At 35.1% G+C, this 18,838-nt stretch overlaps 1 protein-coding gene across 4 annotated transcripts in view; it reads right to left on the minus strand.

The window, feature by feature from the left end:
- Positions 1-18,838, minus strand: part of PCSK5 (proprotein convertase subtilisin/kexin type 5) — a 594,760-nt gene that overhangs the window by 402,028 nt on the left and 173,894 nt on the right. For all 4 annotated transcript variants that reach the window (XR_012472398.1, XM_074206682.1, XM_074206681.1 and 1 more), the window contains exon 5: positions 13,885-13,961. Coding sequence is in view for 3 of the 4 variants with exons in the window: in XM_074206682.1 (XP_074062783.1) it covers positions 13,885-13,961 (77 nt within the window). In the remaining variant the exon portion in view is untranslated. The remainder of the gene's footprint in view (positions 1-13,884; positions 13,962-18,838) is intronic.

The raw sequence follows: 18,838 nt of genomic DNA on the forward strand, positions 1-18,838 counted from the left end.
GGCATTAGGGTTAAGTGGCTTGCCCAAGGTCACACGACTAGGTAATTATTAAGTGTCTGAGGTCGGATTTGAACCCAGGTACTCCTGAATCCAAGGCTGGTGCTCTATTCACTGTGCCACCTAGCTGCCCCCTATATAGCATTTCAAAGTTCACCAAAAGCTTTACATACATTATAAAATTGAGACCCATAACAACATGCCTAGATAAAATTACAGGCACTATTATCCCCATTTAAGTGGATCAGGAACCTGAGGCTCAGAAAAAATGTTTTGTTCAGAGTTACAGTTACTAAATGTTAAAGGAAGAATTTGAAAATGGCGCTTCCTAACTTTAAGGCCAGGATACTTACTCTTTACTATTCAGTCTTACATGTTTGCCCACAAAGAGAGACTGATTACATTTCACCACTGCCTGTTTGGTACTCACAAAGCCATCTGTGTTCATAAATGTTGAGGTTATAAAATAAGTTACAAGCAAATGTAGACAACTGATTTCTGAAACCTAGTGTAAGGTGAAGTATGAATTTTCTTTGACAGTGCTGGACCATTTTACTCCAGGCTGAATTTATCCAAATCTATTTGGTTAAATTCTATGCATCAAGGAATGAAACTCTGCTTATTTGGATATTTGGTTAATAGTTCTAAGTGTGGTCTGGCTCTCTGACATTGTTAAAATAGTTCTCTTGTTATGATAAATGGGATAGAAAACAGTATTTTCAGTTGCTTTGCTTCAGAATACTTTCTTCATATAACTTTTTATAGTTAGTTGTTGAGAGAATAAGAAGGCTGCAGAAAAGTATATGTCCATTCAAACTTTTGTTTCTACATGGCTAGAATTTGAAAACCAAAAATTATATTATTTGAAAGAAAAAAATTCCAGTATAACAGCTCTAAAATCAGAAAATGGGAACAAAAGAGGATGAAAAATCCACTTTTTTGGAAAATTAATCTTTAATCTGTGGGTCAATTTATTTTTCAAAGTAATTAGATGCTGCACCCATTAGACATATACAAACAACTGTGTGGTATCATACCACACTCAATATGTTTCTTTGACTTTTAAGAAGGAAGGGCTTTCAATCAGATGCATCCTAGGGAAGGGATGATCTAACCTAGTCATCAATAATTCATTTATCAGAAATAGAAGTCGTGGTATGAAATGCCAGGAGATTGTTTCATTTGCAAGGAGGCATTTTCTATTTTAAACCAAGAACAATTCAGTCAGTTTTACTTGGCAGGCTGATGTAAGTGGGAGAACTGCTAAATGTGAGGCCAGGGCTTTATGGTCCCCTCTAAGAAGGCTATTTCTCCAATATCAATTATTCAAGTCTGACATGACATGCCACCATTCAGGAACTAGCACAACCCATGAGAAAGGGATTTTTATAACTTTTGCAAATGAAAGGTCTTTTGTTCACGTCAAAGAGTCAATGTAAATAGAAGCATTTAGATGAAAGAGGTTATTTTCATAAAAGTTTGTAGGGTAGTTTGCTCTATCCTTGGAAAACATTCAAGGTGCCTGTGCCCATTCTACTGGCCCTTAAGGGACCACTCCCCAGTTCACACAGGATCACAGAATTAGAGTTGGTTAAAGGCATTTGAGTCAATCCCTTCATCAATAAGCACTTACTATGTTCCAGACACTCTTCAAAAACCTGGGGATATAAACAAATGCAAAAAGAGTCTCTGTTCTCAAAGAATATACATTCCAGACCTTTTCATTACACTGGAGAGACACCATGTAAACGAATATGAGCTGTGAAGGCACTGGCAGCTCAGTAGGGAAGAGTAGGGGGGACTTTAATATGAGGGTGGTGGAGAGAACCTTTTTTTCTGTCAATGTCCAAAACTCAAAAATTAGTCCACTCTATTTGATTAAACATTAAATTGATTCACCATTCAAAAGCTCTTAGATTTATTGAATTTCCAGTCTCCCATAATGTTGCCTAAGCAAAATGATTTTTGGAATGCTTTCACAGGACATTTCCCCCAACTTGGGTGAATTTTAGTTGATTCTTGAAAGAAGTCTGGGAAAGGAAGAAATGGAAGTAATGGGGAGAGCATTCTAGGTAGGCAGGACAAGCAGTTAGTTGAAAAGAAAAGGATGGAAGATGCTAGAGTAATGCTGTGTAAACCAATATAGCAACATCATAGAGTGAGTGAAAGGCATCCAAGTGAAAGAAGACAGGGAGATCATTTAGTCCAATGTCAGGCCTGGAATAAGGAAGGTCCCTGTTCCAATCCAACCTCAGACACTTGCTGTAGGAACTTGAGCAGGTAGTTTATCTATAGAATGAGCTGCAGAAAAAAATGGCAAACCACTCCAGTATCTTTGCTAAGAAAATACCAAATGAGGTGTTCATGACTGAAAACAACAATAGTCCAAGTCCTTCATTTAACACATTAAAAACTGAGACACAGAAATATTAGGTGACCTAGAATCAGAGATCTCAAGATGGAAATGACTTCAGAGGCCATCTGGTAAAATTCCCTTGATTTATAGCTCAGGAAACTGAGACCCTTGGGGGTTTAAGGATACCAAGGTCACATAGGTAGTATATTAGACAGGGACTTCTTTTCCACTCAAATGCATGGTCTCTAAGGTTCCTTCCAGCTATGATCCTTTGATGTGAATTTACATAGGCAGTGAAAACTTCTCTGCCTTCAACTCCAGTGATCTTTCCACAATGCCATACTAACCAATTGGGAAAGTGTGCCTAAGGGCACTAAAGACTAGGTAATATCCTCCTAGTCCTGGCCAATGAGAAAAATCCTTTGCTAATACCATCTTATATCAAGGGTATAAACATAAAATGAGGAAAACACCAACTTTAAAAAAAGCTACCATTACCTACTAGGTTTTTCATCTGTAAAAAGTGTATATATGGACCCTGATGTCCCTCTTAGCTCTACATTTCTAATTTATCACGTGATCTACTCAAGAGGGAGACTGGGGTCAGTTTGTACTTGCTGAGAAAAATCCACTTAAATTCTCACTGTAAGTAATAGATTTGCAAATGCTACAAATCATGCTGAGTCATTTAAGAAAATGTTAATAATCCATTAAACTTAAAAGTGTATGATACATATGGAGAATTGATCGTTAAATTTTTACCAACACATCTCTCTATCTATGCTTGAAGTATTCTGATTTATAGTACTTGCCTCTTAAAGGAAAGACTATATCTGTGTCTGAATAAGTCAGTGCTAATTCTAAACTTGAATAAAATAATTTCTATAACCCTAAAAAAGCAAAAGGGGAAAAATGTATCCACTTATTGGGTTCCTTGTGATAAAATGTTTTAACCTGATTGTTTAATAAGCAATAGCTATGAAAACAAACATACCTATAAGCAATAAACATACCTATAAGTTTACTGTTTTATATTCAATTAGTGGACTCCTATAAGCTTAGGCTGTTTTTAACCTAAATGCCTGAAATCAAGCCCCCTTCTCAGCAGAAATAAGATTAATCAGCACTTTTAAGAATGAAAGAACAACAAAATGTCTTAGAAAGTAGGATGACTTCATCCACAGCTGATTGCCTTCTGCTCAGTGGAAAAAAATAAGTTCTATTGCAGCAAACTCCCAATGAAATATTCTCTATTTCACTGCCAGTGTATACCAGTCTAAGCACAATTGTACTAGAACTCTTTATACCCCACAGTAAACAAGACTGCATTGAAATCATGAAACTGGGCACTATCTTTCTGGACAGATGGGTGGGGGGTGGAGTATGGAATTGGTAAGTCAGACAGGTAGGTAGCTACTGTGAAATGCAGTCAGCAGGAAATGAGTGACTTTCTAAGCAAGGGCACTGGGAAGGTTCAAAAAACTATTTGCAAAATTGCAGCTGAAGCCACAACTCATATGCAAGGTGGGTATTGTAGATGCATCCATCTGTCAGCCACACCTTTCTTTAGCAATGATCATCAATCCTTTCATTTGTTGACATTAATGATGTAACAATGCATAGACATTGGCAGTGAGGCTCTAAAAACCAACTGATTATCTGGACCTACCTTCTTTCCCTCAATGTCCTTGGACTTTATGACTTATTTTCTATATATTCTTTGGGACTTTTCTTCCTCCCACTGTTCAGATTAAGAATTCTGTGACTAGTAAACACAAATCATTTAACATCTAAAAACCCCTTGGTAAATCTCTAATATGCTAAATTTTACATGAGTTGTTCATCTACAACTGTGGTGGGAGTTTCTATGTCAAGAATTTCCTAAAACAATAAAATCACAGGTTCAAAAACTAATAACAGCAACACCAACAACTTTGGATCATTATTTAAAATGACTTGAGACAGAGAACTGAACTTCCTGCCAAGATGGTAGAGAGAAGACAGGCACTGTGTTAAGTGCTACTCTTTCCCCTCAAAAATAACATGAAAGAAACCTCTTAACAGAAATTAAATTGACAAAACCCAGAAGAGAAACTAGGAGAAGAACACCTACCAACAAGGTCTGTCTCAGGAGACCGTGGGTGAACCCTGAGACAAGAGCAAAGGGTCAGCACAGGGATAGCAGGGTGGGGGGAGGAAGCCAGAAGACCACCTCAGGTTCAGACTTTGGTGAGCACAGAGTTTCAGAGCACACCTGGAGAGCAACCAGCTGGGCCTGAGACCCGAGCTCCATACTTTCAGTGGAGCCCTTTGCCTAGAACAAACAATAAACAACCCCCCACCCTCTCAGGTTCAGGAGTGGGCAAGAGTTCACTCTCTCCCCTAGGGCTCAGCACATTGTTCAAGGTCAATTCAGACCCTGCTGTTGAGGACCTCAAACTCTCCAGAGAAAGCAACCAGCATTTCCTACTGGCCAACCCTTGGAATTACTAAGCCAAATGAACAAACCCTCTAGGATCTTTAAAAGCAAACCTCTGCCCAACACAAGATCCTAGAAAGATGAAGGAAGGCCAGTGTACAGAGGGGGGGCATGGAGAAATACTTGGAAGGAATAGATTCTAACCCAGAGAGATCTAGCACTTCTGAGGAGAATATGAATTGGTCTCCAGTCCAGAAAGACTTCCTTGAAGAAATCAAGAAGTTTAAAAATCAATTGGAAAAATTGGGAAAAGAATCTCAAGGGAAAATTAATACCTTGCAAGAGAAAATTAACATCTCACAACAAGAAAACAAATCCTTGAAAAATACAATTATTCAGAGGTGGCTAGGTGGTGTGGTGGGGGGTGGCTAGGTGGCGCAGTGGATAAAGCACTGGCCCTGGAGTCAGGAGTACCTGGGTTCAAATCTGGTCTCAGACATTTAATAATTACCCAGCTGTGTGGCACTTGGGCAAGCCACTTAATCCCATTTGCCTTGCAAACCCCCCCCCCGAAAATACAATTATTCAAATACAAATTGAGAATAATTCTCTCATACCTTCAAGTGGGCAAATACAAAAAAGAAAATGATCCTCTCAAAACTAAACTTAGGCAAAATGGAAAACTCCTTCAAAAATAGAATTGACTAACTGGAAAAGGAGTTGCAAAAGGTAAATGAAGGAAATTCTTCTCTTAAAAAAAGAATGGAATCAGTGGAAACTAATGACTTTGTGAGTCAACAAGATTCAATCAAACAAAAGCAAAAGACTGAAAAAAAGAAGAAAATATAAAATACCTCATCAGCAAAACCACTGACCTCAAGAACAGATCAGGAAGGGACAATCTGAGAATTATAGACCTTACTGAAAACATTGAAAAGAAAAAAAGTCTGGACTTAATATTACAGTATTTAATGATGGAAAATTGCCCTGATAGCATGGAACCAGATGACAAAATAGTTATTGAATGAATATATCAATGCCACCTCCAGAAACAAATGCTAAAATGAAAACACCAAGGAATGTTGTGGTCAAATTCCAGAACTATCAGTTAAAAGAGAAAATCCTGTGAGCAACCAGAAAGAAACAATTTAAATACCAAGGAGCCACAATAAGGATTACATAGGACCTGGCTGCATCAACATTAAGGGATCAAAGGGCTGGAATGAGATATTCTGAAGAGTAAGGTGCTTGGAATGCATCCAAGAATCTATAATCTGGTATAGCTGGGTCTTCTCTTTCAGGGGAAAAGCAGAACATTTAATGAAATGGGAGACTTTCAACATTTGCTAATGAAAAGACCAAAGCTAAATAGAAAATTTGGAATCAAACAGAAGGCTCAAGAGACACATGAAAAGGTTAAAAAAAAGGGTAAAGAAAAAAACTGCTATCCAGTAAGTTGAAACTAGCTATATCACCACTTGAGAGAAAGATTCTCATAACTCTTGAGAATTGTAAGTGTATTAGAGAGAATATACTTAGCCAGAAGTGATGGGCACTCATAACTTTTCTGTGACTCAGACAGAATGATTTGAAAACAATACCTCCTTAAAAGGGCAGACAGTAAAGAGATGAGGGGATGGAGGCGATTGAATAGGATAAATCTCATTACATCAAGAGGTACAAAAGACCTATTGTAATTGAGGGGAAGAAGGGAGGTGATGAGAACCACCTGAATCTTCATCTCATCAGACTTGTCTTAAAGTTAATTTACATACATTCAGTGAAGTAAAGAAACTTATCTTACCTTTCAAGTATTAAAAGGAGAAAAGGGAAGGGGGCAGAAGGGGGGGAAGGGGAAATAACAAGAAGGTGATGAAGGGGAAAAGGGAAAGAGGAAAGAAAGGGGAGGGGTTGATATAGGAGGGCAAACAGACTGAAGGTGGAAGTATTCAGAAACAAACCACTGGGGAATATGGATAAAGGGGGAAAAATGGGGAAAATATAAACAGAGGGAAGATAGCATGGAGGGCAGTAAAGAGTTAGTAATTATAACTTTGAATGTGAATAGAATGAACTCTCCCATAAACCTTAAGTGAATAGCAGAGTGTATTAAAAACAAGAATCCTGCAATATGATGCTAACAAGAAACTCATTTGAAGCAGAAAGATACATCTAGAGTAAAGGTAAAAGGTTGGAGCAAAATATATTTGGCTTCTGCTAAAGTGAAAAAATCAGGGGTAGCAATCCTTACCTCAGACAAAGAAGATACAAAAATAGATACCATTAAAAGCAATAAGGAAGGAAACTATATCCTCCTAAAAGATACTATAGACAATAAATTAATTTCATTAATAAATATGTATGCACCCAATGGTATAGCATCCAAAGTCTTAGAGGAGAAGTTGAAAGAGCCACAGGAAGACATAGACAGCAAAACTCCACTAGTGGGAGACCTCAATCTCCTGCTCTCAGATTTAGATAAATCTAATCATGAAATAAACAAGGAGGAAGTTAAAACATGTAGATATGATAGACTTATGGAGGAAATTGAATGGGAATAGAAAAGAATATTTTTTTCTTTAGTACATGGCACTTACACAAGAATTCACCATGTACTAGGGCATAAAAACCTAATGATCAATTGCAGAAAGGCAGAAATAGTGAGTGCATCTTTTTAAGATAATAATACAATAAAAATCATATGCAATATTGGGCCAGGGAGATATAGACCCAGAAACTAATTGGAAACTAAATAGCCTCATTTTAAAGAATGAGTGGATCAAGCAACAAATTATAGAAATAATTAATTATTTCATCCTAGATAATGACAATAAAGAAACAACATACTAAAGCCTATGAGATACACTCAAGGTGGCTATCAGGGGATATATTATATCTTTCAATGCTTACATGAATAAATTAGAGAAAGAAGAACTCAATGAACTAAATATGCAACTAAAAAAATTAGAGAAATAACAAATTAAAACCCCCCAATTAAATATCAAATTAGAAATTTTAAAAATTAAAGGAGTAAGTAATAAAATTTAAAGCAAGAAAACTATTGAACTATAAAATAAAACCAAGAGCTGGTTTTATGAAAAAAACCAATAAAATTGATAAACCTCTAGTCAATTTTATTTTAAAAAAAAGAGAGAAGAAAACCAAATTTCTAGTATCATAAATGAAAAGGGTGAACTCACCACCAATGAGGAGGAAATTAAAGTAATAATTCAGAATTATTTTCCCCAACTCTATGTCAATAAATTTGACAATCTAAGTGAAATGGATGAATATTTACAAAAATATTAGTTGCTCGGATTAAATGACGAGGAAATTAAAAACCTAAATAACCCTATCTCAGAAAAAGAAATTAAACAAACCGTTATTGAACTCCCTAAGAAAAAATCTCCAGGGCCAGATGGATTCACAAGTGAATTCTATCATACATTTAAGAAACAATTGGTTCCAATTCTATATAACATTTTTAGAAAAATAGGTGAAGATGGAACTTTGCCTAACTCTTTCTATAACACCAATATGGTGCTGATACCTAAACCAGGATGAGTTAGAAGAGAGAAAGAAAATTATAGACTTATCTCCCTGGTGAATATAGATGCAAAAATCCTAAATAAAATCTTAGCAAAATGATTACAACAAGTTATCACTAGGACAATACATTATGATCAAGTAGGATTTATCCCAGGAATGCAGGGTTGGTTGAATAATTAGGAAAACTTAGTTTAATTAATTATATCAATAACAAACCTATCAGAAGTCATATGATCATATCAATGGATACTGAAAAAGCTTTTGACAAAATGCAGCCAACCATTCCTACTAAAAACACTAGAATGTAGGAATAAATGGATTGTCCTCAGAATAATAAGCAGTATTTATCTGAAACCATCAACAAGCATTATATGCAATGGGGATAGGCTTTCCCAGTAAGATCAGGGGTGAAACAAGGATTTCCATTATCACCACTACTATTCAATATTGCATTAGAAATGTTAGCTTCAGCAATAAGAGAAGACAAAGAAATTGAAGGAATTAGAATTGGGAAGGAAGAGACAAAACTCTCACTCTTTGCAAATAACATGATGTTATACCTAGAGAATCCCCCAAACTATCTAAAAAACTACTAGAAATAATTATCAACTTAAGCAAAGTCCTCATAAATCCTCAACATTTCTATATATGACTAGCAAGATACAGCAGGAAGAGCTAGAAAGAGAAAGCCCATTCAAAGTAACCTCAGACAATATAAAATACCTGGGAGTCTACCTGCCAAGGCAGACTCAAAAACTTTTTGAAAACAATTACAAAACACTTCTCACACAAATAAAATCAGATTTAAATAACTGGTCAAACATCAACTACTCAAGAATAGGTCGAACTAATATAATAAAAATGACAATTCTACCATAACTAAACTACTTGTTTAGTGCCCTAACAATGAATATTCCAAAAAATTACTTTAATAATTTAGAAAAAGTTGTAAGTAAATTTATATGGAGAAATAAAAAGTCAAGAATTTCCAGGGTTTCAATGAAAAAAAGTACAAAAAAGGTGGCTTAGCCTTACCAGATCTAAAATTATATTATAAAGCAACAGTCATCAAAACTGTCTGGTATTGGCTAAGAAATAAAGTGGTGGATCAGTGGAATAGACTAGGTACAATAGCAGGAATGAATATAGTAATCTGCTGTTTGATAAACCCAAAGAGTCCAGCCATTGGGATAAAAACTCTCTCTTCAATAAAAACTGTTGAGAAAATTGGAAGTTAGTGTGGAAGAAATTTGGATTAGACAAACACCTCACACCCTATACCAAGATGAGATCAAAATGGATGCAAGGTTTAGACATAAAAAACAATATTATAAGCAAACTAGAACATCAAGGACTAGTTTACCTGTCAGGTCTATGGAAAGGGAAGCAGTTTATGACCAAAGAAGAGATGGAGAACATCATTAAAAACAAACTAGATAATTTTGATTACATTACATTAAAAAAGATTTTGCATGGACAAAACCACTGTAACCAAGATCAAATAAATGTAGTAAATTGGGAAACAATTTTTACAACTAGTATTTCTGACAAAGGACTCAAAGGACAAAGGACTAAAATATACAGAAAAATGAGTCAAATTTTGAAAAAAAACAAGCCATTCCCCAATTGACAAATGGTCAAAGCATATGCAAAGCCAATTTACAGATGAGAAAATCAAAGGGATCCATATTCATATGAAAAATTGCTCTAAATCATTACTTATTAAAGAAATGTGAATTAAAGTATCTCTGAGATATCACCTCACACTTCTCAGACTGTCCAATATAACCAGAAAGGCCAATGATCAATGCTGGAAGGGATGTGGGAAGTGTGGGACACTAACACATTGTTGGTGGAGCTATGAACTCATTCAACCTTTCTGGAGAGCAATTTGGAATTATGCCCAAAGGGCAACAAATATGTGCATACTCTTTGATCCAACAATACCACTACTGGGTCTATACCCTGAAGAGATGATGAAAAAGGGTAAAAACATCACTTGTACAAAAATATTCATAGTAGCCCTGTTTGTGGTGGCAAACAATTGGAAATCAAATAAAAGTCCTTCAACTGGGGAATGGCTAAGCAAACTGTGGTATATATATATATATCATGGAACACTATTGTTTTATTAGAAACCAGAAGGGATGGGAATTCAGGGAAGCCTGTAGAGATTTGTATGAACTAATGCTGAGTGACATGAGCAGAACCAGAAAAACATTGTACACACTAACAGCAACATGGGCGTGATGATCAACCTTGATTGACTTGCTCATTCCATCAGTTCAACAACCAGGGACAATTTATCTGTATCCAGAGAAAGAACTGTGGAGTTTGAAGAAAGACCAAGGACTATTACCTTTAATTTAGTAAAAAAAAAAAACCTGATATCTTATTGTCTGATCTTGCTATGTCTTATACTTTATGTTTCTTCCTTAAGGATATGATTTCTCTCTCATCACATTCAACTGAGATCAATATATACCATGGAAACAATGTAAAGACTAACAGAATTCCTTCTGTGGGGGTGGGGGAGGGAAGCAAGAATGGGAGGAAAAATTATAAAATTCAAAATAAATGAAATCTTTCTAAACAATAAAATGATTTGAAAATAAGGTGTTCAGAGTCAGTATCTCATAGGGATCTAGGTGGCACAGAAGGGCTAGAAGATCCAAGATCAGATCTTACCTTAGACATTCTCTAACTGGTTGACCCCAGATAAATCACTTAACTTCTGTTTGCTTGAGTTTTATCAACTGTAGGGTTAGGATAGCAATAGTATCTACATCATATTATAATTGGGAGTATCAAATGAGGTAACATTTGTAATATGCCAGCCACGGTACTTGGCAGAGAGTAGGCCCTTAATAAATAATTTGTCCTTTCTTCCTAAAAAGATCTGAATGGATGCCTTCTCAATTTTTTTTCTTGATAAACAATGACCAATGACATAAGGCTGGCCCATAGATCCACCATTTGAAATGTACCATCTGAGCCTTGCTTACATTTCCCATACTTTTCTCCAAAAAAAAAAAAAGAGAGTTGCTTTTAGGGGTAGCTAAGTGGTGCAGTGGATAGAGCACTGGTTCTGGAGTCAGGACCACCTGAGTTCAAATGTGCCCTCAGATATTTAATTATTACCTAGTTGTGTGACCTTGGGCAAGTCACTTAACCCATTGCCTTGCAAAAAGAAAACCAACCAAAATAAAAGAGTAAAGGACAAAAAAGATACTTTCAAAATGGATTCAAATAAATCAGTAATTGTGATTAGAAAGTAACTTCCCCCCATCCCCACCTTGTGACTGCTGTAGCCTGAGTACTATAAATTGATAATCAGGGTTCATATATAAGCTATAGGGTCACCAACCTTCAATTTGGACCCTTGTCTATGGTGCTTTCAAGTAAGTGTTGCATACTAGCCCTTTCACCAATGACACAAGATTTACATTTGACTCATTTGACTGCTATTGTCAACAGTTTCATAAAGTTTTCTGCAACCAGTCTATTATGATTCTCTGTGGAAAGCAGGAAACCATATTACTGTATTTCTCCATGTATAAGCCACCCTTTTTTCAAACAATACATTTTTTTTCAAATTTCAGGCCCCAAAATTAAAGTATTTCTTATACATGGGGAAATATGTTATATACAAAATTCCTGAAGTAATATGCCTTCATTCAAAGTTATTGGACTATCATTATATGTCTTCTAGTTACTTTTTTGTAAAAAAGGGCAAGTATTATTCATATTCACTATATGAGTTTGAACATTTAAAAGAATGTAATAGTTACACATAAACATTTTTGCTACTGCCTCCAACATCCCTAAAGAAGACATAGATACATAAAATCCAATGAGAAAATCTAGAGAAGAGCATAATAACTCCACAAAAATTCTTAATGGTAAAACCCCAAAATAAAGACCTCTCGCAAGACAAACAACTTATGTTCTGAAGAGTTATGATGAATATGAAGATTCTTTGATCATATATGTAAATTCAAATTAGATTAGAATGGAAGTTCGAGTGAGAGATACATTGTTTTCTACTTATCCTCATTGTCTACCATAGAGTCTAGCACACAAAAGGCAACTGATAAATGCTTGTTAATTGCTATATTATATTTTAAACAAAAATTAACCAAAAAAGGAATGACAAAATCAAAAGCAACAAAACAAAAACAAAAGATACCATAAGATTATCAGCAAAATGACCACACTTTTTTTTGTTTCCCATTAACTATAATTGTATTACCAACAAGGAAAAAAAGCAAAGAAAATGAATGGGCTTTCTAGAACAGAGATTAGGTGGGCAGCAAAGGTCCTGTAGTCTGTATTAAGACTAAATTTGAGAACTTTGCATTAATCTTAGGCATTTAAAGTATTCAGATAATTGATAACAGATGAAACTTCAGTCCACTGTCACTCTGGTACAGAGGGAAAGAACAATGACTTTGCAGGACCTCTGTCACACACCATCTGTATGACATAAGGTAAATCATGACTCTTCCTGGGATTCAGATCCTTCATCTATAAAATGAGAGTCAAACTAGATTATTTCTGATGTAAAAATCTATGATCCTATGACCCAAATACAGTGGGGGAAGGGGGAGACTATGGTATAATGGGGAGAAGAAGAGAAAGAGAATGGAAAAAAAAATACTTTAAAAATAAGTAAGGCCTATCTATGAAAGTGGGCCAGTAAATAATCAGCTCTGACTTTTTGCTTCCCTAAACCACCAAACTGTCATTTAGGGTCCTAAAAAAACGTTCTACTTGGTTTGGGTTGGTGTCTTCTTCAGAGCTGCATAGCTATATAATAGTTCTGTGTTGTGGCCAACCTAGCATAAAAGGTGAATTCTAGTAATCAAACAAGAGATAGGGTTGATTGTTGTTCTAAGATTGGGTTGGGTGGATGAGGTGTGAGGGTAAGAATGGATCTGTAATTTAAAGGGTTTGGAGAACATCCAGTATGGAATCTCCCTCTATTAATAGAGAGCAGAAAACTACCTATAATTTAAAGTAGTTTTAAATGAGTAAATTTTTTTGTATCATGGACCCCCACCCCCACCCCGGCAGTCTGGTGAAGATTGTTGACTCCTCAGAAAAATGCCTTTAAATGAGTACAATGAAATAAAAATGAAATCAATTATATTAAGATAAAGATGATATATTCCCCCCCCCATCCAAGTTCATAAACTTCATGAATTCTATCTCTAGATTCAGGGAGGTTCAAGAACCTCAGGAAAAGACCCCCTTTCTTACAGAGTTGCATATGACACTAAGAGATTAAGGAATTCTTTGCATCTCTCTACCCCCCAAAAAAGGTTTGTTTTCTAAAGACCCATGATAATAGTGTGTTGGAAATAAAGCTTGAAGCCAGGTCTTCCTAACACCAAGGCCAGTCCCCTCTCAGCTGTGCCAATCTGTCTTTCTAAGATGAAGATTAGACTTTTTTTCAAAAGATTCCTATGAAAATACTTCCCATAAAATGAGTAGAAGGGAAAAGTTCTACTTGAAGTAGGCAAATGTCAGACACACCAAGTCACCCTGCACTCGGCCTTACTTGTTCTCATTGCTGGCATCATAACGAGGCATTGGGTCGAAATCATTCCCATTCACGTCAAAACTTGCCTGAGAATCCTGGAGCCAAAAAAAGAGAAAGAGAAAAAAAAAGAATGATGGAATCTCATTAATTATCCATTAACTCCCAAGGTTCATGCATTGTTTAACAAGATCCTACAAATGAGTAATTAGGTTAACTAACATTCTGGTAGTTGGTTGATGATAGTGTTTTAGGAAAGGGTAGTTAATTCAGTAACAATTACAAAATTAGCATTCTTGATTTTCCCTTGTACAGAGAGGAGGAATTTCATATAGGATGTCAGTAAAGATATACCATGAACAAAGACAAAATTGGAGACTATTTAATTTTTTTTAAAACTAGTGCCTCTCTTCTCCTTAGAAAACAATCCAGTCTTTTGCCTACCATTATCAATATCTCCAAATCTCCATTGCTTTTGTCTATGTATTCCATGCTCACTAGCAAGTCCTTTTTATACCCCTAAGTTACTTCCTTTTCAACAGGTCAAAGATATCAATAATTCCAACTTGCTGAAATCCTATCTCTTCATGTAGTCTTCCTTGTCAAATCAGAAATAAAGGTAAGTTCCTATTGATAGTCTTCCAAATCTCAACATCCTTACCACATTCTCTGAGGGCAGGAAGTCTGTCTTATCTAAAGTTTGTATTTCTCCCAGGACCTAGAACAGTGCTCTACCAGTAATTGCTTGATAAAGGTCTGTTGAATTGAATTCAGTGTGCAGTTCACTCAACACATCTCGGATTACAAAATCACAAATAAGGGATGTACCAAATAAAGATTGTGCATAAATATCCATTAAGTTATGTTCCCTTAGAACCACTACTCAGCAGAATATATTAACCTAGTTCCAAATATCACACACTTTAAAAAGAATTCATATACTTTAAAGTAAGAAAATAATTTCTATTTTGAAATAATTTATAAGAGCAGCTCTTTTGTGGTGGTAAAGAATGAGAAACTAAAAGTTGTTCATCAATTAAGGAATAGGCTAAGCAAGTTACAGTATGTGAATATGATCAAATAGTATGATACTGTAAGAAATATGAAGGAGAAACTATATGCATTACATATATATATATATATATATATATATATATATATATATATATATGTCCATAATGCATAGATGGACATAGTCATTGAGTATTTGTTTTGCTTAATTATATACTATACATTTTTTAAATGAAGTTTGGTTCTCTTTCTCATTGGGAAGGGGAGAAGATGATTTTCATTGCTTAAAAAAGAGTTAAATTTTTAAAAGTCTAGAATTTAGTTAGACATCACTAATTCATATTGTCTTTTATCATCCCACCCCCACCAATTAGTCAAATTAATAAGGTAATATCATAGGTGCCACATTCCATATGTAAGGTTAAAAAAATTTTAGAACTTTTAAAAAAAATCTTGAAGAATAATATGTTCTAGATCTGGTGAAATATGATAACCTGGATTTTAGAATGATTCAAATTTCCATTACTGAAAGTTTCCTCAAAATTCATAAAAATAATTCTAAACTTTCCTATATATTATAAATATTTCTACTTTAAAATACTGGTGAAAATATGGAATTATGTTTTTCAAGATTATACATTTATAAGCTATATCAAATTTACCATTTTAGGAAGAAGAGAGGAGAGGGAGAAAATTTGGAAGATAAATATTTTAAATGCATTTTAAAATTATCTTTATATGTAACTGGAAAAATAAAATACTATTAAAAATTAAATATGGATGAAAATACTTTTTTTAATTCTTATAATTATTGTTTCTGTCATCACTCAAGACTCTTCCTACTGAATGCAATTTCCAGCTCAAGCATTCATTTCTATTCATTTTTTATGACTCAGTCCAATTCATATGACATGGCAAGTCTTCCTTTTCATGTCTTCAAGGTTCAAAGTCACCACTTCCAATGCTTTATTTTGATATGAAGTTCCCTCCCATAAGAAAAAAAAGAGTGATCAGATGAGTAAGATTGAATCAGGTAGAAGTAAAAGTGATATAGAGTGATGAACTTGGAATCACAAGACCTTGAATATGTCTCTTTTCTATAAATCTTCATTTTTTCATCTGCAAAATTATATGGTGGAGTAGATGACATGTAGGCCCCTTTCATCTCTAGTTCTATGATTCTATCTTACATAATAACCTTGTCGAAACAAGGCAACAAGATGGAGACAGGAATAAACTTTTATTTGGAGATAAGAAATGCTATGGGGCAAAAGTTTTCAGGTCCTGACTTTATTGTTAACCATCTCCAGCTAAAAAGAACTTTCCTGAAGGTATTCAAATGGAAGATATCCTTGAATCTCTTAGTCTCAGTTTCTTTACCTATAACATGAGAGAGTTGTACTAAATGATTTCTCATTTTAAAAGATAGGTTTTAAAAAGATGAGTTTGGTATGAGGGATGTGAACTAGATGATTTTCTGTGCCTTTCCTCCTCAAAGAAATCAACTGATTAATTTCACCATGTTCCTTGGACATTGGTCATTACTATTCCCCCTAGTTTAAAGGAGAGGATAAGAGACCAGACCTCTGAGGGTACAACTAGGAACAATGGAATTAAGAGATAGAAAGGCAGATAAAGACTTTGAATAAGAGAAGACATCCCAATAGAACTAGTCCAAAGTGGAATGAATGGGCTGCTTTAGGAATTAGGGGGTTCCTCCTTCTCCAGATGGCTTCACACAAAGAGTGGACTGCCTCATTTATCAAAGTAGAGACTTTTTTTAGGTACAATTTGGACTAGATGGTCTCTAACATTTCTTCCAACTCTGAAATATTTGATTTTTTAAAATAAGGATTACCAATGTAATATAGCTTATATTTACATTGACATAGAGAAATGATAACAGAAAGACTGAGCCAAAACCCAAAGTAATCCCGCCTTCAAGAAATGAGCTAGGAAATTATCATGTCTAAGTGATTTAAATATAACATAGCTTTTCTCATTCCTTTGCTCTCATAAGAGTAGCTTCTGTTAGGAAGATAATTATCTGTTTGTATGTTTCCATTGGACAAAGCGAAAGAGGAAAATGCCTCCTCCAAAATCTTTTTTCTCTTTCAAACCATGATTCTTTTCACTTTAGAATGAGATGTTGAAGACAAATGTGGAATGAGTGGTGGTGCATTTGAGTATCTTGGCCATTTGTTGCCAATGGGAATTGGGGTCACCAATTAAAGACAGAAATTGAGAGTTACTGAAAACTAAGGAATTCACATACTCCCTGGGATTTTAAAACTGCTCAGGATTTATTACAAATTAATATAAAGTAAACAGGTTAAAACTTCTAGAAAATCAGTAAGCACCTGGGGGGGTCCATGGTGAACCACCAAGGCCTAGAATGGGAGACCGCATGGCCTAGGAAGGAAAGAGATATGCAGACATCCTGCAGGGTGTAAGGTAGAGTCAAAAAGAAGCAAATGCTTCCTCTTAAATATACTTCTGTAGAAGGCTGCACAAAGGATGGCACTTGGGGAGTGAGTGGTCTAGCACCTGGGCCAGGTATACTGCAATGGGCAATCTACATAACTGATCCTTACTGTCCCAAGGTACATAACTTCCAAGTTCAACATGTCATTTCCTGTTGCCAATATCAATGGGAAATGGAAGCTGGGGGTGGGGGAGGAGACAGAACATAAACAACAGGGGTCAGTTTACATTTCAGGAGCAGTCTTCCATAATTAACAAACTTTAACAGCATAAAAGATTATAAAATTTGTTTCTAATTATAAATTTCCTATATTCACAATTCTCTGCATCACATTTGGGCTTGAAAAACAAATGATGACATGGACTAAAAAATATTCTACATGAAAATGGGGAATAAAGGTGATCTTTTTATTAAGAAACCACAATGCAAAGCAATGAGAAAATAAAAAACAGAATGCTTATATCACTTTGGATTCACTTAGGCTATATGAATGGATATTTACGGGATTCTTTATTTAAAAAAATCAAACATCCAAGTTTTATTTTTGTTTACATGGCATCAAGTAACCATTTAACCAATCTGTGTTTTTTAGTGGGCTGATTGTTTGGCAGAACTATACCAAATGAATCGTTGCTCTGATAATATCAAGAAAAAGCATTGTAATGGTCAATTTTTTGGATTGGATTACATTAGTTAATTTTAAAATCACATTTTCTGAAAACTTGGTTTCTGAGTTGCTAAAAAATAAACAACGTAAATCTAATTATGCATGCTCAGAGAAATGATTGCATTTGAGAAACTGTACATGATGTTCTATTTTAGATGCTTAAATGGATCATCCCTCAGCAATAACAGGGTTTAAAAACAGGTACTCAAATCATAGCATTAGGAACAGGGCAGTAAATGGATAGAAAGCAGAAAATTAAAAAAGGAAAGTAGATGATAGGATAGGGATGGAGAGAAGAACTGATTAATGTGCTATAAACTTTTATTTTCAGAAATAACAGCAAGGTAAAGTAGATAAATATGTCTGTTCGTGATCAATGAAGGTCTGAAGAAAATATCTCATATTTCTATTTTTACAGAATTAATATTATGGTATATTCATAGAGGGAGTCATCCTATACTAATGAAATCATAACTCTGGATTAATCCACATACAGTTTTCTATATATGTTTGTCCTTTACTTGCAGAGAAGATCATGAAATGCCATGACAAGTACATGAATTGGATTTTGAGATAAGGGGGGTGCTGTGCTATGTCACTAGTCTGCTCCAAAGTCATCTGAATCCAGTTATATTCACATACGTATACAAATTCACATGTGCAAGTGTATATGTGTCTGTGCACACATATGTGTGTGCATGTATGTGGTATGGGGAGTTGATCATGAGACTCATAATAAAATAAATACCATCTACCCCCCCCCAGTCTAGGAGCTGAAATCACAGAATATAAGACAACAACAAATGCATTAG

This window comes from Macrotis lagotis, chromosome X (genome assembly GCF_037893015.1).
Source record: "Macrotis lagotis isolate mMagLag1 chromosome X, bilby.v1.9.chrom.fasta, whole genome shotgun sequence".
In the NCBI taxonomy this organism is placed as follows: domain Eukaryota; kingdom Metazoa; phylum Chordata; class Mammalia; order Peramelemorphia; family Peramelidae; genus Macrotis; species Macrotis lagotis.